The sequence below is a fragment of the Eutrigla gurnardus genome, assembly GCF_963514095.1.
Source record: "Eutrigla gurnardus genome assembly, chromosome: 24".
In the NCBI taxonomy this organism is placed as follows: domain Eukaryota; kingdom Metazoa; phylum Chordata; class Actinopteri; order Perciformes; family Triglidae; genus Eutrigla; species Eutrigla gurnardus.
The window spans coordinates 482497-505592 of record NC_139935.1 but is presented as its reverse complement, the minus strand read 5'-3'; the positions used below and the strand labels follow the sequence as shown (position 1 = coordinate 505592).

General features: G+C 48.1%; 1 protein-coding gene across 3 annotated transcripts in view; it reads left to right on the top strand.

The window, feature by feature from the left end:
- Window positions 1-232: 232 nt before the first annotated feature.
- The window catches only part of zeb2b (zinc finger E-box binding homeobox 2b), a 72633-nt gene continuing 49769 nt past the window's right edge, over window positions 233-23096 (top strand). The window contains exons 1-2 of one of the 3 annotated variants that reach the window (XM_084004326.1): window positions 233-461; window positions 1639-1777. In XM_084004326.1, coding sequence (XP_083860452.1) covers window positions 1705-1777 — 73 coding nt within the window. In that variant the 5' untranslated portion in view covers window positions 233-461; window positions 1639-1704. Of the gene's footprint in view, window positions 462-1574; window positions 1778-23096 lie in introns of those variants that run through there. The other 2 variants (XM_084004325.1, XM_084004327.1) reach the window with 2 other exon arrangements.

The following is a 23096-nucleotide window of genomic DNA, read 5'->3' as shown; positions in this document are numbered from 1 at the left end:
AGAGATGGAGAAAGAGAGGAGGGTGAGGGAAAGAAAAGAGGAGTAAGAGGGGGGAGAAAGGAGAGAGGGAGGAAAAAAAACTTCACGTTCAACCCAGAAGATGCTCACGTTTGGCTCTCCTCAATTATCCCCTCCCGTGAAGATAGGTGGCGTGCGTTTCAGGGGGCTTCTCCTCTGTGTTACACGGCAAAGAAAAGGAGGTGGAAAGAAAAAAAATGTCATTAGAAGAGGCGTAACACGTCAGTCCCGACCCAGGTTTGTTTCCTGGAGTGGGTGTAAGACATCAGTTGTAAACCTGCCCTAGCAGGAATAGCGGTCCCTCCCTCCTCCAACTATTTCTAAGGCTTTATTTCTAAGGCTTTATTATCACCGGTGGAAAAGGATCCGCTCACCGACGCGCTCCACTATCATCCTCCTCGCGACTCCTATCCACGAGACACCTCTTTACACCCTAAAAGCAGGTATGTGCCTCCTCACTTTTTATTTATTGCGCTTTTTCGGAGAATTGGACAATAAACTTCCCGCGTCCGCGTAAAGAGTTGGAGCCGAACTTTGCCTTACCTGCACAGGTGGAAATAGGTGCGTTTCTTTCGAGGCTTTTTCCCTTTTCTTTTTTCTTTTTACCTCCGTGGCGTCGAGGCGCCCTGTCGTGCTCCTGAGAGCCGGGGAAGTGTGCTGTTTGCGGGCGTTTGGCGCTGCAGACCACCGCTATCCTTGGAGGAAAAAAGGGCGATTCCATCCCGTTTTCCCTCTCAGGCTCCTCAGCTTCTATTTGTGTCATCCAGCTAAACGTGCCACAACAAACCAAAGCCCAGGTCAATATTCCACTTCTCCTAATAACGTATTTCTGGTGAATTAGCTGAACGAACATCCCACACAGGCGACGCGAGCCTCAGCGCTTTGTTTATGCGCCATTTGTGCCTTAAAGAATTTCCTTGTTGTCCGGAGTCATTTGGCACATTTGAACAATTATTCCCCGCCTGTTATTTATTAACTGTTGACAGGGGGCTGGATTCTAGTTTATTAAAGCTAGAAGAGCATTTTTCTCACGACAAACCAAGTGTTTATTGAAGTTGTGTGACTTTGAGTCAGACCACACAGTGGAGCTTTATTCCACAGCTCAGCTCGCGTTTTGCCGTCTCTAACGCGTACGCGTTGAATTTGACCCTAAAATATGACAGAAATATGATTTATTAACCTGTTTCGCATGTGTTCCAAACCCGGAGTCAAAACGCCAACAAATCCTGTCAGTTTTAATGGAAATAAGTCTATATTTATTGAGTTAAAAGTGAGTAAAAATCCAAAGCGGCGGGTGAAACTTTTGTAAATGAAATTGTAACGGGTGTTTGGCTCCTCGGTGAGTTGTGGGTTCCCTCTAATAGAATGAATTCCCTTCTTCCTCCTCCTCCTGTGTGCGTTGCTGTTAATGGCGATGAGCTGAAATCTAAATGAGAGACACGGATGCCCTCCGCGCTCTCTCACACTTTCACCGCGGCTCCTTCTTTCCCAACACCCCGTCCCTCCATCCAACTTACATTCGCTGCTCTGGTCGCGCGTCCGGCGCAAGTGGATCCGCGCTAATACCTCATTGTTGGTGTGTGTGTGTGTGTGTGTGTGTGTGTGTGTGTTTCCCGTCAGATATCAAGCTGAAATCAAGGAATCGAGTCCATGCGAGCTGCCATCTGATCCCACACACACTTATCAATGAAGCAAGAGATCATGGCGGATGGCCCCAGGTGTAAGAGGCGAAAACAAGCCAACCCGAGACGGAAAAACGGTAAGAAAATCACGGGGGAGCCGAACCGAGCGGCCGGTGGGGGTGTGGGGGATCTCTGGATGTACGCCTGGTTTGAAGGCTTCCACTGCGGTCCGGGGGTGTGTGAGGGTCCGCGGCTGGTGCGCAGAGCATGCCTCCCCCTTTACGCAGGGAGAAAGGGAGCGCTATCCCGGGCAGAAACTGTGCGTAAACGCGTCCGTGCCGCAGCCCCCTCGAGCCTCCGGGAGCCTGGGAAATAACGGTGTAAATCGGTGTATTTTGTGGCGTTTGCGCCGAGCTGTAGTTGGAACTTGTGGATGTTTGAAAGTTGGAGCGTGAGCGGCGCCGGCTGCCTCCTCGCCGGGACAGACGGTCCCGGTAACGGTCACCGGAGCGGCGTCGCCGGCCGCTGCGGACTCGTGCTGCTCCGCCGGAAAAGTCCCGTCTTGTGACTGAGTTGTGACCGGGTTGAATCCGCCGCGAGCCGCGGTGTTTTCCTCTCAGCCCGGCCTTTAACACACGCTTCCATGTGATTTAACAGCGCTGTTTGCGAGGGCTGAAATAATCCATTTGTTTTCTGCGTGTTTGAACTTTACTGTGGAGCAGTGATCGTATATAAATATATATATATATATAAATATGTATAAATAAATAGGACGAGAAGGCTGCTATTAATTGGGTCTGGACTGCAGCTCTGAGGTGCAGATTTGGAGCGTTTCTGTCTCCGTTTGACTGCACACTTTCCACAGGAGGCAAATGTGCAGTGACATTTCTGGCCCCGTTATTCCTGATTATTCCTCATAGGAGCTGCAAGATTCACAGGCTTTATTTGCTTTTTTAATCTCTGCCCCCACCGTTATTTATCTAGATCAGATTTCATTTATTGATTTCATAAAATCAATAGCAGACAAGCATTTTGTTCCACACTAAATGGCAGCACAACAGTGGAGCTGGGTGTTTCCTATATCATATAAATCTAGAAATGTAAATTAGCAGCATTCCTACGTAAAAGAGAATGGAATAATAAGAGACATTTAGAGAAATGACAGCCTGTTTCACTGTGGCCACCTGTTTTTAAAGGGTGGGGGGGGGGGGGGCAGCCTTGGCTTTTGTACCAAATGCAGCATTTGATAAAATAATATTAGCAAAGCAAATATAATTTTCACACTTAAACCTGACAAGAGACGACGAGCTTTGGCAGAGAATATTTTAGATTTTCTCTCAACCAGGAAAATGTACATTTCAAGAAATATTAAATATCATAAAATGTGAAATATGCGCCCCCCCCCCCCCCCTCCACCTTTTTTTCTTTTTCTTCCATAACAACTAGCTCTGTCTGATGATCCCCCTCCCTCCCTCCCTCCTCCCTCCTCACCCCGATCCTCCCCCCTGGGAATGCAGAGGCTTATTGAGGCTTGGCCACTCTCCCCTGTCTCCCTGCCTCTGCCTGTCTCCCTGTCCTCTTCCTGCCTGGCTGTGTGGAGGATGGCGGGCAGGGCGAAGCGTGTGACGGCCGGCAGGACAGATTGATTCCTCCAGCACTAACTAACAAAAAACGGCTCCGAACACACACAACAGCAGAACCCGCCGCCGCCGCGTTGTTGTAAATGTTTCAGCAGATGGAGGCGGATGAAGCAGCCTCCCTCTTCCTCCCTTAACTAACACATCACATGAATATACACAAATCCGCACAATTACAGCTAATTTCTCTGAATGGCTGGTGGGGTCGCTGGTGTGGAAACCAGCGTGTTTTGATGGAATTATAATTTGCGTAGCACCTGTAATTATTTTAGTTTAAAAAAAATGTTTTTATGGCTGCGTGTCGTTATCGTTGATCTGATATAATTTTTCATTTAATGCAGAATCAGTGACTGGAATTGTTTGGAGATTTTTTTTTTTAAATGGAAGGAGCATTTCAGCGTTTGTGCCAATTAGTATTAATGAGGCATTTGCTCACTAAGTTGTCTAAGCAATGACATTCTAATCCAGATGACTGTTGGCCTTCAGGGCTGGAGGTGCTACAGTAGCTTGACTCAGTGGCTGGCCGGCCTGTCATGTGGTATTTAACCACAGTTCAGGACTTATCCCCTCCTCGGCCACGCGCTGAAGCCTCTTGTCTGAAACGGCAGCAATATTTAAAAGCAAGAAAACGGGAGAAATTCCATTTTGTATCATGGTGTCCCCCGCTGTCAGAGCGCCACGCAGCCTTCTCCTCTCCTGGTGGGAAACTTGATCTCTGCAGCGTGAAGTGTTTGAGCGTTTGGCCCTCGCCAGGTGTTGCTTGTCACATCCAGCTGTGGGCGCCCAACAGAAAAAAAGCACTCGCACACCTGTCCTTATTTCCCTCTCAGTCAACCAGCGCGAGCAGAAAAAAACAACTGTGTTTGGTAATGGTGTTGTTTTTGATTTGGCCTCTCATGCATCAGACCGAGTCTGTGTTCTGTCGTTCTGTCTGAGACGAGGATGAAAGAGGAAATACAGATGTTGCATTCTTCTTCCCGTTACATGTTTGAGTCGCCGTCACCCAGTTTTAGATTTTTCTCCACGCACCCCCGATGACATTTGGTCGTCGGGACGTGGATACGCACGGATTACATAATCTGTAGCAGCAGATCCTCTGCTTCTCTGTGGCTGCTGGAGTTTGATATAATAGTCTGAATGTGGTTATTAAGGCTATCACAGAGAAAACAGGGTGTGTGTGTGTGTGTGTGTGTGTGTGTGTGTGTGTGTGGAGGGGTAGCCTTGCTTTCAGTCTCAGACAATGCCAGATTTCTGCCAGTCTAAACAATTTGTCCATCTCTATTATTCCTCTGCCTTTTTAAAGTTGCATTCACAGCTCCTGCAGGAGAGAATAGGGAGGGGGGGGGGGGGGGGGGGGACAAGGTGCTCCCTTTCTTCCTCTTCTTCGCCTCCTCCTCTCACCCCCTCCTCTTCCCTGCCATGTCCCATCTACCTCCCTTCTTCTCCCACATGTCCCTCCTCAAGGTAGGGGCAGCTTTTTTTGCCATCGTCACTGAGTAAAGGGGGGGGGGGGGGGGTAAGAAGGGAAAGAAAAGAGGGGGGAGGAGGGCAGGTTTCGCAGGGCGCTCCCGGACAATTGATTGTCAGTGGTAATGTGTTTCATTTACATGTTTATACCGCCAACAGTGGCGGGGGGTTGTCGGCGGCGCCATTCAGCGCTGCCATTCCCATACGGGCTGGACGTCGGTGGAGCGGCCGTCCTGGGAGGAAGACGCTGGGCGCTCATGTTGAGGGAAAGAAGGGATTATTTTGTTTAAGCAAGTGAAATAATGACTGTGGATATGACGGAGGGGGGGGGCCTGCTCTGCTTGGCGTGGCCGAGCTCAGACCCGCAGATACCCGGGATGAATATTACTGAGTATCTTTATACCGTCGGCCTTGTGGTTGAATCAAAATAGACACATTCCAATTACCCGGTGTAAAACGGCGAGCAGCTTTCCCTCAATGCAGGCTAATAAGGAGGCATATTTGTCCTGTCACAACTACACATTGCACTTTGGCGTGCCGCGTGAGGCCTTATTATTTTCCGGAGCGTACGGTAGCTTTTTGCATCACTAGATTTTTTTCCTTCTCTCCCTCGCCTGCAGTCGTCACGAGCTAAATATATCCATCTGCTCAAAGTGTGTGAGTCAAGTGTATATAGCCAAGCACATAAAAATGAATGGACCTCCCTTACGAGATGGTTGTGATTTCAAGCGTAGCGTCGGCATATAGGAGGAGGAGGAGGAGGAGAGGATGTTCCCTTTGGGTACCGGTGTCGCCGCAGTATTTACTCTTATTGTAATTCACGTGATTGTATTTTATTTTATTGTGTGTGTGTGTCACGGAGAGTCGCAGTGTGATGTCTTCGGCTTTCAAGCTGATGTGTTATTCAACAAATCCTCTAATATGTGCTTTCCACAAGGAATTAAATCAGGAATGTAGCTCAGCAACAGCAGCAGCACACACAACACACATGCACCGCGCTGCTTTTTCACGCTTTGATAAGGCAGATAAAAGCAAATAGCATGGCTTGTGGCTGTACACACACACACACACACACACACACACACCAAAAAAAAAAAAGAAACTAATGATCATCTCAACTCATTCTGGACACTGGACAGAAAACTTTCATCCCTCCTCCTCTTCCCAAAAAAATAGCCAAAAAACATTTTTGACACATTTTTATTTTTTATTCTTCCTTTTTTTCATTCCTACTTCCTTGACCGCCCTGCTTGTGTGAAGATATTTTTCGCCTGGCGGCCAGAGAACACACACTTGCAGAGGCACCGCGAGCCGGACCCCTGACACCGCGGGTCTTTGGAATGCCTTAGGTACGATTTCACTTTCGCTCACATCAATGCTGACCTGAATGCCTTTCATATCTGATCCGCCGTGTCTCTCCTGGTAAACATCCCCCGGGGGGAGAACAAAGAAAGGAGCTCCTCTTCTTCTTCTTCTCCCTCTTAATCACAATTCAGCCCCTTTCGCCGCCAGCAGCAGGGCTACACATTTGCATTCAGCATCAGAAAAGGGCCTGAGATGAAAAGGAGGCCGAAAAAAAAGGAGAGCAAGAGAGGAGAGGGAAAAAAAGAAGAGGAGGAAGGGAAAATAGGGAAGAGGCAGAAAAGGGTGGGTGGGTGGTGGAGAGAAATAACTAGGGTGTTTGTGGTTGTTTGTTGGTCGTCCCCTGGTTACAAGCCTTTTATAGCCTCCCTACTCTAGCAGCGACCCCCCCTCCCCCCCACAGACAGATAGTGTTACGAGATGGCATGCCGACACTATTCGTGGCCGCTCGCACTTAAGAAGAAGAAGAAGAAGAAGCAGCAGCATCCTGGCTGCGACCGATTGTGCTCACAGACGGCGGGGAGAGCAGGTGTCTCGTCCTCCGTCTCTCCGGCTGCTTCCAAACTTTCTTTCACTGTGAAAACAAAATGATTTTCTCTTAATGCAGCGCCGTTTTATACAATATCAAAATGATTAGCAGGATATCTTTATCATCTGATTCCCAGGCTGCGTGTATGCAAATCTTAAGCAAAGATGGGGAGATTGAAGGGGTGGGGGGGTCGGCCCTTTAAATGGCATCATGTGATATGGATTCCAGGTTTCTTTATTCCCCTTCTCTTTCATTTCCTCACCCAGAAGTTTTTTTCTTTTTGGTTAAGAAGAAGGATTATCGGTACACCTTCCCTCCCTCCTCCTCCCGGCCAAGCTGCGCAGGATTTAGGCAGATTTACTTCAGCAAACACCTTTGGACACTGAGGGAAAGTAGGAGTCTGTTTGCAAAAGGGCCCTTTTGTTCCGGAGGTTCTGGATAAAGCCTTACCAGGCAGCCATGATATTAACCCGTGCTTTGGAGGAATCGGGTTGGGGGGGTGTTAACTCTTTGCTGCTTGTCTGTGGCCGTCCCTCCTCCTCCTTCCTGGAGACTTTCAGCGTTGTTTTGGTAACTCAAACATTCCTCTTATTTTTCTGACGGGACGTATCGGTTTGGAAAAGCAGAGCTGCAGAAGTTACAGTGTATTTGGGCTCACACACACACACACACACACACACACACACACACACACACACACACACACACACACAGAGACTGCCAAGAAGGATGAAAGCGAGCGGCGGCTGGATCCGTTGCCTGACTAACACTGAGGCATGAATCAGCCAATAGTGAGCCAACTCTGCCCCTGTGACTTCCCTTTATGTTTCAACGGCAATCATGATGGATCGGCCCAAAAACAACGTGGTGACTCCGGCAGCAACGTGGCGTTCCCCGCACGCATTTGACCTCCATCTTTTTATGCATATTTCTGCGTCATAAAAAGAGAACGATGGAACCAGTGTTTAAAACGCAGTTTGATGCACGGCGGCTGAACTGCTGCTGAACTCGCTTCGTCCCCAGAAGGAGTTTCCTTCAGAAAAGCCTTTTTTTGTTAACGAGTTGTGTGTGATATCAGAGTGGTGCGTTTAAATGCTCGTTGCTGGAGCGTGTTGCTCGTTGCTGGAGTGTGTTGCTCGTTGCTGGAGCGTGTTGCTCGTTGCTGGAGCGTGTTGCTCGTTGCTGGAGTGTGTTGCTCGTTGCTGGAGCGTGTTGCTCGTTGCTGGAGCGTGTTGCTCGTTGCTGGAGTGTGTTGCTCGTTGCTGGAGCGTGTTGCTCGTTGCTGGAGTGTGTTGCTCGTTGCTGGAGCGTGTTGCTCGTTGCTGGAGTGTGTTGCTCGTTGCTGGAGTGTGTTGCTCGTTGCTGGAGTGTGTTGCTTGTTGCTGGAGTGTGTTGCTCGTTGCTCGTTGCTGGAGCGTGTTGCAGCAACGAGCGGTGTTCTTCGGGGTCGGACGTCATGTGAAAGCAGCGAAATGGAGAGTGATGGAGCAAAGGTGACAGACTTAAAGGTGTTTCTGGGGGCAGCGTTCTGCCTGTCAGGCTCTGACCCACCTCCCTCCATCCTGGTCTTTCTCTGGAGTTGACAGGTCGTACCCCCCCCCCATGTTCTGTGACACGCTCGTCTAAAGTTGCAGTGCAGTCAGATGTCTTTCTCCTGCTTCCCTGACTTTATTTCATGCCTTTGTTGCCTCATCCTCCTTGTTTTCTCTGTTTTCTTTCACTCCTCGTGATTTTGACAAAAAGCAAACACAGAAATTGAAACTTCACTGGTCCGGCAAATGATTGCATGCATTTGGACTTTTCATTTACGTGTGTACACTCTTTACCCTAAGCCGGCATGTTTTATGCATCGCGTAGGAAGGAGAATGCATTCTGAAATATCATGCCTCATTTGAGTCTTCCTCAAGTGAAAATGCAAAGTCTTTATTTGGCCCATCCGTTCCGTCTCGTCCTGCTGTTTGCACTTATTCAGTTGTTGCGCCGCGTCTCGCCTGTGATTTTCCACATTTTCCACGCGTCGACTTTTTCCCATTTGCGAGGGAGTCTGGGCGCGACAGACGACAGGTTGGCGAGCAGGTGTAAACTCACATTCACATTCTGTGTGATCCAATGGCATGGGGGCAAAAAACAACTTCACAAACACTTTCATACAATGGGGTGTGTGTGTGTGTGTGTGTGTGTGTGTGTGTGTGCCGTTCCAACACATTAAATGGACTTTTAATCACCCGGCAGATTTGCCGTTTACATTCTCTTGTACGAAGCATATTTTCATAATTTACCGTGGAGACATTTCTGCTTTTTTGGAGGAATTTGTGTAAAATGGCATGTTGTTATTTTAACAATTCAGTAAATTCAGTAATATTGATCAGACGTGTCGAGCCTGAAGTGATTTTAACAAACAGGATTGTGTCTTCATAGAGCAACAAAGGAACAGATATAGATAAAATCGTGTGTGTGTGAAACACGCCACAGATTCATGACGTTTCTGAGGGAAAGGATAAAACCCAGTAATCACCTCAATCGCCCATTAAAATGATTCTTTTTTCCGCGGCGGCGGTTTCCGCGGCAGCTGCTTGGAGATGACACCTTTGTGCAAACAAGTGTTGAAAGCAGCCTCCAGTTCTCTGCTCTGATGTCGGCACCGCTCATCTGCGAGCGCCGCTTGCCGCCACATGTGCGCACACACACACACACACACACACACATTTAGGGGAACACACACTCTTTGATGTATGCTTGATTGTCGGGTGGAAGAGCTCTTCTGGCAAGGTCACGGCCACGTGGAACAATCAATAACAGATCACCAGATTAAGGCACGGTGACATCTGGAAATCTCGGCCTTCTCCACGCACGCCGTCCCACCTTTAATTCCACATAATACAACATGCTATTTGATCAGGGCTCGCCCTCGTAGCGGCTTCATTATTCAGGCGGTGTCCCGCTCCTCGCCACCTAAGTGCTCCCCTCTCGTTACCTTTTTCTGCCTTTTAACGAGGTCTGTTTCCGTTTGCTCCCCCCGTCCTCGCGTGGAAGTAAATTCACATGTGTTATCTCAATTTAATTGCAGGCGATTGCCAAGCGAGATTAAGACAGAAAATTAGGTCATTTTGCGGCTGCACAGATTTCACTGACTTCCAGCGCTTTCATCTCGGGGCCTGATCAAGCACCTTCCTAACCGGAGGTTGCAGCCAAAAAAAGAGGAAATGGTCAGAAATTACAGCCGGGCCTGGTTGTTATTCAAACATACATTTAACCTTTGGTAAGAGTGAGTCAAGGAGAAGTGAAACCCGGAGAGGGGGAGCACGTTTCCTTTTTAAATGTCAGCCGCGGTGCAGTCAGTGGACATGTGTCGCAAAGTCGGCGGCGGCGTTAAAGACTCTGAGAGGTGAATTCACGTGTTAATGGATTGTGACTGGAGAGGGAGCCCCCGCTCCTGAACGCCTCGTGTCCCGTCGCTGTCAAACGCGAATGTCAAACAAACACCTCCTCAGGTAGCGGGGGGATAATCACACCGACAGGCCTGTCCTCAGCCTTTCTGACACCACGCAGGACAAACAGGGAGGGGGGGGGGGGGCTTCTCTGCTTCCAGATCGGGGGTTGGGAGTCGGCGGCGTCGTGGTCAAGCAGGAGGTCCAACACTGGAGTGTGTTTAATACGTGATTAATCAGCGTACGGAGGACTGGCGTCCCACGAGCCCAGCTCCTTGTGGTTGTGGTGTCGTTTCTGTGACAACGCTAGAATCCAGGGTTTGGGTTTTGGGTTTGGACACGGCGCTGGTGCAGAATCTCGGGGACAGATGCTATGTGATCATTATCATTATCTACTTTATAAAGGCATGATGAGGTGATAAAAGCGAGGTTTGTGTGGTTGTGGCTTCAGCTTTGCTATTGACACCTCATTTTTTTTGGCCTAAAGATGAGCGATGTGACCCAAGTTCTGGCTGGATCCGGTTCTGGCTCCTCTTCAAGCTGCATGGCTGGAGCACCGAGCCTGGCTGCAGAGGGCGGATGGGTATTTCCTGACCTAGAAACCGCGTGGAGACGACTGAGATCGGGTCATTTATAGAGACCGGCTCAGATTTTGGCCATGTGACTCAGCCTGGTTGTTGGTTTAGGTCTTTACGACTCGTGGCCTTGAGGTTGTTTTTTACATCCGTGAGCTTTAAGTGTATTCTCAGTGATTTGGGTATCGTGAACTTCTCTGGGGATTGTGTTAGAGGCACAGATGACTCTTTTTTCCTTCTTGTTTTGTAAAAGTGAATCACTAGAAGGAGTTCTCTTCGAGTCCAGAGACCTTCCTGCCTTTTCCGTGTCCCACCTTCCATCCTCCCACCAGCCGGCCGGCCAGTCAGTCATCTAACCAGTCAGCCCTCTCTAATTACTTCTCCCCCACCCAAGGGAAGCTACTTCCTTATCGCCCGGCCGTCTTGCTCCGGCATTCCTGAGATAAATTCCCCACCACTTTGTTATTCTTACTACTTAGGGGTATAGGAATTAGCATGTCCATCAAAGCAGACCTTGTACTCTGCCTTTTTTCTCACACACCCCCTTACGACCTTATCGGTGGTCGTACGTTACAGCCAAGGAATGGGACGCGGCCCGCCGGCTGCAGAGGCGAGTGACGGACGGTGCAGGTCCTTCAGGGCTCCGTCATACAGGACTCCAGGTAGCCCTTCACTAAAACCTCCACTTGGCAATTAGAAACACACACCAGCATCCGGGTAAATAATCAGAGCCCATTCATCCTTTCTGCAGATCTGATGGAGCCTTTGGTTGCTTCCTTCCTTCCTTCCTTCCGCTCCTCGCCGCGTGTTTCCCAACACGCTTTCTACCTCGACAGCGAGCAGACGCCGCCTTCTAAACTGGCAATCACAGTATCCCTAATGTTATTACTTTTCATAATTAGTTACAGCAACACTCATTCCACCACTGGCGGAAAGGAGTATTCCTTAGTAATTAAGGTAATGAAATATTCATTTATGCTACCTTTTCAGCAGTCCCACAAATGAGGCAGCCATGCTTAATGTCCGCCCTGCCTCTGATTTTATTATGATGGCAGACTGGCACATCTGCAATTAGCACTCGCACTGACAGTTAGCGCTTTGCACGGGCGGTAAGCAGAGGGAGGTGAGGTGGAGCGGCGGAGGGAGGTGCGATTACAAGCCCCCCCTTAGACCCCGCCCCTCCTCCGGCGCCCTCCACGCCGCCAACCTCGCCTCTTGTTGCCTTTTTGTTGTTGTCGTTACCTTTATCTCCCTCTCCCCGACGGAGAGGTTACCTTTTCCCAACGGTGCAAAATCGACTTGACATAACTGTTCATCAGTTTCAACCCCCTCCCTCCCTCGCTGCGACTCCCCCCCTCACCCCCCGAGGTAGTTTGCATCAAATCAGGCCCAGTCAAGCTTCAAGTGGAAATTGGCAGGCCAGAACCCGACAGTGGAGGAGGGAAGAGGGGGGGGGGGGGGGGGGGGGGGGGCACTGGAAGGCTGAACTACATCCAAGATGCTGATCGGAAGGTCAAGTTTGCAGGTTAAGTGCTAATAAGTCCATTTAAATGGACCCTAATTGAGCTGGAGGAGATAGTGTTTGCTTTTTATTTAGGCGTGATTCCGTTAGTGGGGTTTTTACTATTACTTTACTATGTGGAGGAAAAGTAGACATTATATATTCTACTGGTACGGGAGGCTTTAATTGTTGAAGGGCGCTCCAGTCGGTGGAGGGGGCGGAGCTACGAGCCAGCATTTCTTCTCAAACAGTCACACATGTTGGCTAGACATGTACACAAACACACAGATACACACACATTTATATGCACACACACACATGCTAATTGGCAGACGGGTCACAGCAGAGCAGATGTGCCGTTTCTTGCGTTTCCTCGTGCCGATCCTCGCCGGCCCTCCGAGGGAAGCAGATAAGGACTTTGTGATGAAACTTTTAGTGAATCTCGCTGCTCCAGATCTGTCGCCGCCACGTCACTGAGCTCAAAACGCCGCCCCCCCCCCCCTCAGCTCCCCACAGCTGCTATATATTCTTATTAAGGTTGAGTGGGAGAGGTGAGTATTGTGTTTTATTCATTTCTTTTCCCCGCTGACTGTCCACAAGCCCACATTTCAGCTGTTTTTCCCCATTTATCGGATTTTTCTTCAATTCCATATCCGTCACACCTTTTCTCTCTTTTATCTTTTCTTTCTTTGCTTTTTACTTCTTTTAACCTCTTGGCACTTTTTTTATTTGCCCTGCTTCTGTCTTAATCTCTCTTTCTGCCTCTCACCTCTCCCCACCGTAGACTTCCTCCCTCCCCCGTCTTACCCGCCTGTCCTGAGCTTTGCATGTGCTCTGATGGGCTGATGGCCGTTTCGACAGGGCAGCATTGAGGTAAAACGGTGTGACGGCAGAGTTTTGTTAAGCCGAGAACAAAGGCTCAGAGATGCCGGGCCAAGCCATTGTCCTGCGCCCATATTGGCCTTGCCACAGTTTTGCAGGATTTAATGCTCTGTTTACCTCCAGCCAATCGCCACTAATATTCAAAGAGGAGCTTCTTCCTTTTAGACGCACCTCAGGATGATTTTAGATAGATCCGTAAAAAGCTGCAGCAGAGAGGGAGAGCGGCCAAGCTGTGCCTCTTTCAAAAACACACTTGGCTCTTTTCTTTCTGTGCTATTCATCTATTCTGAGAAAAGAAAAAGATGGTAATTATAACTTTGTGGAATTAAAATGCCAACCAAGGCCTGAGGCGCAGTATACATTACGTTGAGTGTAAATTACAATCGGTTGTTTCCTTTAATGCATTTAATCTGGTGTTTCTGCATTAAAATTGATCCAAAGTGCAACGACGTTGTTAACACGTATGTTAGAGATGACCCGACCTAGTTCGGTACAGTAAGTGTCTGTCACCGTGTGTGTGTGTGTGTGTGTGTGTCTGGTCCGTTGGACTTCCCCTGCATGGTCTTTGGACAAACTGAAAGCATCGCTCAGTGGGATTAGAGAGCGAGTGTTGCTGGGGGTGGCTGAGGGTGGAGGACAGAACACAGGAGGATTGTGGGAGTTTTTTCCTGCCCTATAGCCGGCCCTTTTTGCAGCGATCTCCATCGGTCTATAGAAGAAGCCGACCGTTTCCAACATCCTCAAACATCCGGATTTCATTGTAACAATATTTCCAAACGGAATGTTTCCATTTGAATGTTGCTGGATTTAACGCTAGCATGAGCGTCCTCCATTAGCAGCGTTTGAAGGAGGAAATGTGTGTTTTTGTTTTTACTGTCAGTCGGACTTCGACATAAAAGCCAAAGTTTGGGAGAACAATAAAGACGGTCAAACAGCGCCATCGAACCCAATGATATTTCATGAGCACATAAAGATTATGAGTAGCACCCATCTGTGCTTTCATCCAGACGACATGCTCCGTAGTTAAAGCAACGAAACGGGATGACTTTCATTTGGTGGGATAGTTTGTTGAGGTCAAACCCCCCCCCCCCTCTCAGCGTGATTGATAAGCGAGGATGTTGACGACGTTGTTTCGGGCCGAAAGAAAACAGACACTTTCTGCCAAATCCTCTCCTCGCTGCTCCGGCAATTAACGGGTTAAGGGAATGAAACAAACTCACTCTATCCCCCTTTCTGCTGCTGCTGCTGCTGCTGCTTTTTGTAAAACAATTACAAAATTACAGTAGATAAAAATTGAACGGCGCCAGTATTTATGCAATCAACATAACGAAGAAACAAAACAATTTAATGTGGAAAAATCATCATTCATCTGCATTATAATTGCTTCTCTTTCACATCTACGGGGATGGTTAATTAAAATTGTGATTAAATGCGCCTGCACTGCCTAAGATGTCTTCCCCTAAACAGGTGCTACAGAATTTAAAAGTAAAGAGAAAAAGCTAATTAGCATTGGAAATTGAGAAATTGCCTGCAAGAATCAGTGTTAATTTCAGTCACTGATGAGGTAATTTATAAAGGGGGAGTCTGTGCAACACGAGAGATTGCACCCCCCCTCCCCCCCCTCTGCAGCCCTGCTTTCCCAGCATGCAGGTGAAGCTGTTTGGAAAATATTGAGGCTATTTGGTATTCCGTCTTCGTTAGCGTGGCTTTCAGAGTTCATCTGTGGCTCCACAACAGCTAGAATAAACACCGAGACTCAGTAATGATATATAAGGGCCTCTCACACACACACACACACACCTTTCTCTCCGTGAGACGCAGAATGAGGAAATGCATGTAAGTCATGAGGAGGTGGAGGTTGATCCAGGTGTGGAAACATAAATGCTGCTGTTGTTGGAGAGGAGCCACACATCTGTGCAGAGAACAGAATCAGAACATAAAGGACATCTCCTGGATTTGATGCAGGGTTTCAGGGTTTCACTTCAGTTTAGGGAAAACATCAGAATTGTGGGTTTTTTTCCTACTGGACTCGGATCGGAGCGGAACCCCGACGTTGGCGGCCGTCCTCGGCCCGCTCAGAGTTTCCAGACGGGTCCAGATACTGCTGATGTCTCGTGTATAATTAGCTGTGGTGGCCCGTCGTTATAGTTGACCTCGGACTGTCAGGGTCTGGAACCAGACTTCTCCGTCGTTCTGAGCTCGGTTCTGACCGTCTTGTTTATGTGTTTGCATTCATGCTTCGGCCCGTCTGGTCCTGGACCAGTGGTCTGCAGGGAGGAAGTTCCTTTGATTTTGGAGAAGCTCTTAGTGGCGCTGACACCGGCACTTTTCACAGGAATTGGCGTTCCTCAGCCTCGGGGGGTCGGGGGTCGGGGGTGGACAGGTGGAGAGGGTCGAGCCAGCAGGCCGTAGGTCATTAGGCTGAAGCAGCAGCCAGCACGGTGTAAAAAACGGAAAGCCAATTTGCTGAGACATAGTCTGTCGACCTTTCATCATAACGGAGGCCTTTTTCTTTTAGATTAAGTCCAGTGAGCAGAACTCAGCCGCCTGTCAGCCCCTTAAGCCCAACACCCCCCTTACTTTTTAACAATCACCTCTCTCACTCAGCCTCAAAGCTCCCAACTTTCCTGCTATGTGACACGTCCAGGACTTTGACTTTGTTGCTTCCTGACGGGTTTTCAGCTTTAAAGCCGTCGCTTGTTGTCGTCGTCTTTGGTTAGTATTCACTCAACATACGATGACCTCATGACGGTATTCAACGACGTTCAAACTGAACTTATTTCTGGTGTCCAATGTATAAAACGAGCCAGCTTTGGATCTGAATATTTCATCTAATGTAAACATCATAAAATATATATAATATATCTGCTTTGTGTCCCGCCAACAAACGGGAATAAGAACATGAAGAATGTGTTCAGAGCTCCTCCATGATTATGTTCTGTTCTGATATTCCCCTCCTCTACATCCTCCGAGTCACTCCGCTGCACAGGTCAGCCAGTAAGTGACAAGGTATTCCGTCGTCTTGTGAACCTTTGCCAGACTGATTGTTCGGTGCAAGTGTAGTGTAACTGAGCCGCTTGTAGCTCGGCGGAGTGTGGAAAATAAGATCCCGGACTGATTTCTCCCTCCCTCCCTCCCTCCTGGTTCTACAACAATGTGAGATAGTAAAATAGATATCTCGTGGCTCGGCGAGCGCTCCCGCTCCGCCGTCGCTGTCGCCCCTCATACATCTCCGTTCCACCTGACAGCCCACTGTATCGCTCCAGCGTTTACACTCCACCGGGATGACCCGTGACCACTTGTGTGCTATTACCACCCAGGCTCTAGCCAGACCGGCTCCTCGGCTGCTCCCAGGTTATGAATGTGAGCCGTCCCTGTGACGCTTTAGGTTGTCGACACGTTTCCGCACCGGTGACACCGACATCAAATACCACTTCTGTTTCTGGTTAGTCCTCCAAGCCGACGCCACTCAAACCCCAGTGCATGCTGGGATGTACTAGATACATTCTAGACAAATATGCAAATTACTGCAAAAAAATGGACTTCTACTGGAAACAGTTTAACACATTGCAACTCATTTAATCTGGCCCCAAACATGCATTGTGTATTACTTAAAGCGTGCTGTTCTCTAGCTGTAGCTGTCTGTGTGTGTGATGTAAGGGCCGGACTTAAACGGTGTGTTTATATGGCTTGTAGCAGGGGGAGGATGTGGTGTTTGTCCTGATGTAGTGGTGGTAGAATTGCAGTTTATGGGTCTAAAAGTGATTTCTACAACTTCACCAACAAGCCAGGGCGGTGTAGAGAGGCAAAGGCCTCCCTAAAGCCCTCCGGAGAGCCTCGTACAGCGACACCGGGGGAGAACAATGCTAATATTAGGAGGATGGGAGGGGAGACACACACACACACAAACCTGGAGTTTGTTTATGTGCACATAATGCGAGTGTGTGCGGCCGCTGAAGCGCCTCGGATGGGAGAAGTATGCGTGGGTTCCTCAGGTAACAGGATTACGTGGGCACATAATTGATCCATTTGGGGGGAAAATGACAGGGCTCTAAAGAGGCCTCGGCTTTGGAAATGGAGTTTATGAAACAGGCATTCGTAAATTCAAAGGAATCAATATGTCAATTTTATTACATCTCCGGGCCAGATGGGCATTAAAGGCAGCGCTCTCTGCTTCTCCACCTCTCTCTGTCAGCGTCTTTTCTCTGCTTCCTCCTCACGGGTGTGGATCTGTTTACCCTCTCTCCCATTCCTGTAGCAGGATGGTCATGTGATCTCATAGAGCTACCTGTTAACGATGGAACTCCTCCGCTGGAGACTGGCTTTTTGGGTTTCTGGAAGTCATCAAAGTCAAAGACGGGTCCAGTTATTGCTTACGTTCTGAGCCTGTATTTTTTTATTTTTCTGAGATTCCTTCCATCTACATGTTTAGACGAAGGTCGTTCTCTCTCTCTCCTTTACTATGATGTATACGTTATAAAGCTCTCTCTCTCTCCTCAGTGGCCATTTTGTCGGTTCAGTGTGTGTTTGCATCCTTGCACATTTAAGTCTCTATATTTGTGTAGAAGAGGGGGGGGGGGGTGTCAAATATCAGTGTCCAGGCAAATGCATCAGCTGAAATATGTTGTCAATGCAGCTGTTGACTCAACAGTATTATTCCTAAGAACGAGCGGCGAGCACAATAAAGTGTTTCCGAGCTCTGCCAATAATCGAGCTTTTAAAAACAGAGAGAGAGAGTGGGTGGGGGGGCAGATTAAGCATTCTGCATTTTCCCTCGCTAAAATATTCACGTTTCATTTAAATACAACGGCATCCCAGGCAGGATTTAATTACCATCCACAGCTATAATGCAAATGAATAATGCAGCAAAGACTGATGCAAACGGATAGAAATATAAGACTCCGGCGCGCCATGCATCCAGGGGAAGGGAAAGTGGGGGAAAAGGTTAAAACATATCTGTATTTCTGCTCGGTGACGGAGAGATGGACAGGAAGGAGGAGAGGAGGAAGTGGAGGAGGGAGGGAGACAATTACGAGGCCCAGCTTCCCCGGCGTTTGCCAGGATTTTCCTTCTCCCCTTCCAGTAGTTCATTTTTGGAGTAAGTAAATAATAAGAAGTTGGTGATGCTTGCATTTTTAATTCCACCCCCTCCCCTCGCTGCACTTTTTTTTGTTCAGTTCACTGACTGACATCTGCTATCAATGCTAAGCAGGTGTTCCCGTGCAAACAGACGTGCCCCTGTTTGTGTTTCGCCATCCCCGCCACCGTGCACCCAAATGAGCAACGTGATTAAGAATCCTGTAAATTTTTGAAAGGAAACGGATGGCTGCCCGGCTAGAACGTAATTACACCGCCGCCGACATCCGCAGCTCACCGCTGCAGCAGCCAGAGCCAAAGCAACAGCAGAGAATTAATAATATATAATGGCATCTTTCCTTGTAATTCATAAATGAAATAAAATGAAGGAGGAGTAACCGCTGATAAGTTTTTTTCCTGTCTTTCTTTCCCTCTCTCTGGGGGGGGGGGATGTCGGCACAGTAGCAATTTCCAGAAATTGAGTCGAGACGATCGTCTTCTGCGATGCGTTGACTGAACTCTGGGTGAGCGGAGGACGGTTTCTCCCTTTATTTGACTTCTCCTGCTCCTTTTCTCCCGTTTTTAGCTCATTTATTTAGTAAGTGAGGCCTCGGCGTTTGTTCCCTCTTCACTCTTTCCCATGTTTTGTCATTACCGCTCTGGTTCTGACGTCTGATCACACAGACCTTGGCGGTGGACAATTAGCTGCCATATCTCCAGTGGCAGCCAACTTCCTTCCCCTTGAACTTCAAAGGCAGTCGGCACTTTTAGTTTGCTTCTTTTTTTACCTTCACCGATATTTTCATCTGTGAGTCTGAAGATAAAAGTTTGAAGATGGTAGACGATTATGAAAATCATGTCCAAATGCCATGGATTCAAGGGGAGTGCAGAATGTGAGATGAGGCTGAGAGGAGGGGGGGAGGGTGTAACCTCTGGGGAGCAGAGATGAGGTGAAGGGAGTGAAGCAGAGGAAGGTAGCGTGACACACAGCCCAACTAAAAAAACCCTCTGACAGGACTCGTTCTGACAGAATCCGTTTTCCTTCTCATGTGAGAAAAAGATGATTATTTTGTGTTCAGAAGCAGCAGAGCTGCCAGGTACATAACGACGTTACGGCCTGACACGGGGATACATGACGGGGAACCCGCTGGAAGGGACGTTTGGAAGGCATGTTCTGGGACCGCGGCCGCCACGCTCGCCCTCCACATTTGTGGAGTTAGCGGAGCCTCGTTCTGCACGTTTTATAGCCGGCACCTTGGCTACTGTTTCCTCCCACGGCAGCTATTGATAGACGTTGTTTGGACAGTGAAAGGTGCGCCTCCCTGTAAACGCTCTCCTCTCCTGTCCCCTCTAATCAGAGCAGAGATGGTTGCATCCTCCCTTTCGGATCCACGATAATTACCCTTCTCTGTGAACGCTGGGGCTTCACTGTGAGACGGGGAGGGACAGACGCTGACAATTATATTAGGGATGTGTGTTTGTTTCTCTGTGTGTGTGTGAATACACTGCCTTGGAGCTGTATCCCCCGTGCCACAGCTGAAAGAGTTAGTCCGGGGCTCATGATATGAAATAATAAGGTGCAGCTATGTGTGCGGCTGCAGCAGGCAAACATGTTTTTTTGTCCGTTTGCCGTCTCTATGAAGAAGCGCTGTGGCAGAGATCAGTGGCTTCTCCTGTATGTGTGGCTCAGTGGGCAGAACACAGCCGGGGTGACGAGTTCACGGCGTGGAACGTTCCCACGCACATCAGCTCCGGAAGCTACCGCGTATAGTAGCGCTATATATCGTCATCCACTCAAAGTGCATCATCAGAAAAAAGTGATTATCTCATGATCTTCATCGACATATTAGTATAAAGTTACTAAATATATATATATTATAGAATATATATAGTATAACATACTACAGTATTATGGTATAGTGAGAATAATATGTACGTTTTATTGTGTATTTTCTATATTTGACAAAGAAATCCAATATGTTTTGTATGATATTGAAGTGAATACTGTGGTACTTGTACCCTCAGCAGTAGTGTAGTAGATACTACCTAGTACTAAGGACAGCTGAGCGTGATATTAAAGTGAATACTGTGGTACTTGTACCCTCAGCAGTAGTATAGTAGATACTACCTAGTACTAAGGACAGCTGAGCGTGATATTAAAGTGAATACTGTGGTACTTGTACCCTCAGCAGTAGTGTAGTAGATACTACCTAGTACTAAGGACAGCTGAGCGTGATATTAAAGTGAATACTGTGGTACTTGTACCCTCAGCAGTAGTGTAGTAGATACTACCTAGTACTAAGGACAGCTGAGCGTGATATTAAAGTGAATACTGTGGTACTTGTACCCTCAGCAGTAGTATAGTAGATACTACCTAGTACTAAGGACAGCTGAGCGTGATATTAAAGTGAATACTGTGGTACTTGTACCCTCAGCAGTAGTGTAGTAGATACTACCTAGTACTAAGGACAGCTGAGCATGATATTACAGTGAATACTGTGGTACTTGTACCCTCAGCAGTAGTGTAGTAGATACTACCTAGTACTAAGGACAGCTGAGCGTGATATTAAAGTGAATACTGTGGTACTTGTACCCTCAGCAGTAGTATAGTAGATACTACCTAGTACTAAGGACAGCTGAGCATGATATTAAAGTGAATACTGTGGTACTTGTACCCTCAGCAGTAGTATAGTAGATACTACCTAGTACTAAGGACAGCTGAGCATGATATTAAAGTGAATACTGTGGTACTTGTACCCTCAGCAGTAGTATAGTAGATACTACCTAGTACTAAGGACAGCTGAGCATGATATTAAAGTGAATACTGTGGTACTTGTACCCTCAGCAGTAGTGTAGTAGATACTACCTAGTACTAAGGACAGCTGAGCGTGATATTAAAGTGAATACTGTGGTACTTGTACCCTCAGCAGTAGTGTAGTAGATACTACCTAGTACTAAGGACAGCTGAGCGTGATATTAAAGTGAATACTGTGGTACTTGTACCCTCAGCAGTAGTGTAGTAGATACTACCTAGTACTAAGGACAGCTGAGCGTGATATTAAAGTGAATACTGTGGTACTTGTACCCTCAGCAGTAGTGTAGTAGATACTACCTAGTACTAAGGACAGCTGAGCGTGATATTAAAGTGAATACTGTGGTACTTGTACCCTCAGCAGTAGTATAGTAGATACTACCTAGTACTAAGGACAGCTGAGCGTGATATTAAAGTGAATACTGTGGTACTTGTACCCTCAGCAGTAGTGTAGTAGATACTACCTAGTACTAAGGACAGCTGAGCGTGATATTAAAGTGAATACTGTGGTTCTTGTACCCTCAGCAGTAGTGTAGTAGATACTACCTAGTACTAAGGACAGCTGAGCGTGATATTAAAGTGAATACTGTGGTACTTGTACCCTCAGCAGTAGTGTAGTAGATACTACCTAGTACTAAGGACAGCCCTGTGAGGCTGAGCGTGCTGCTAGCTGGTGGCTGCAGTGTGAATGCGTGACAGTCACCGCTGACACCGGGACAGAGGCCCGTTGTGACCCCCAGGACGCCGTACACTCTGAGCAGTGTTATCAGGAGGACGACGTATGCACACGATGCTTCCCTCCTCCAGCTGCTGGGAGATGATTCGGGTCACCGCGGGCTGCAGGGGGGGGCAAACTGACGAATCAACGGGGCAATTGTGTCTGGTGCCAGTCAGTCGTAATTAAGAGCAGGATCAGGGGGTGGATGCACACACACACACACACACACACACACACACACACACACCGGGACACACTGATAGACCTATGCACTCACATAAATACACATAGACATGGACGCTCACACACACACTTAAGCCGGGCCTCTATACGGAGCAGCTCACCTGAAAATAATCGCTGCGAGGGGCAGCAGGGGATGCAAATGAGGCCGGAGGTTAGCGTGGGAAAAGTGGAGCAGCGTAGCCTGGGACTAGGTGATCCTCCGGGCAGGGGGCCGGCCTCAGGAGGGGCCTTTGTTTCCAGCCTCCGTTTAAAAATACCCAGCCTTCACCTCCTCCTCCTCATCCCCCACTCCTCTATCACCTCCCAGCCCGGGCCAAGCAGAGAGAAAAGCAGTGATATATGGTTTGTTTAACAAAGGGAGCAGTGTGTGTGTGTGTGTGTGTGTGTGTGTGTGTGTGTGTGTGTGTGTGTGTGTGTGTGTGTGTGTGTTGGACAGTCACTCAGGTTATTTTCATCCAAAGTGACACGTTGCTTGTCTCAGTCAGACGTGGGACTCAGCCTGCAGATGGCTGATATTAAGGGCTGATTATAAATATTTATCCTCAATAATAAAAACGGGATCGGGAGGTTTCGTCTCGTCAGCGTGAAGAACGGTTCATTTAAATCTGAACAGTGATGTCATCTGGCTCAGCGAGGGGGGGCAACCTGCGGTCAGGGGCCTCAAAGAGGCCGCTAGATAAATCATCAGGGGTCCAAAGATGATTGGCAAGGGGAGAGGAAACATCATTATGTGTGTTTTTAGCTGTAAATCCAGTTTTTAACGATCTCCCTTTTCTCCTTCTCTTTCCGGTGCCGATCCATCTCTTCTCTGCAAAGCAGGTAAGAACCTCAACTCCATTCCTCATGCATGCATGATGTAAACACCTGTATTCCAATCATCACAAACACACACACACTCGAAGCCGGCCATGTAGCCGGAGCCCCGATGAATTTCTAAGCTATAACGAAGAGGGAAATATTGCTTTGTGAACAACACGTTCTCATAAATATTCCATGCGAGCTGTAAAAACGTGTGAATGTAAGAGGAAAAAACAAGATGCTCATGTGGGGCGCCGTGGCAACCTGTTTGACAGCGTGGCGTGGATGCCAGCGTCCTCCAGACACCCGGCCGCTGTGATACCTCTCTCTTAATTATTATTTATTGGCACTACCTCTGGCTCCTCTCGCCTCCTCTGTCCCCTTTATCGCCTTTCTAAATAATTTCTACAAATGAGGAGCTTTTCTCC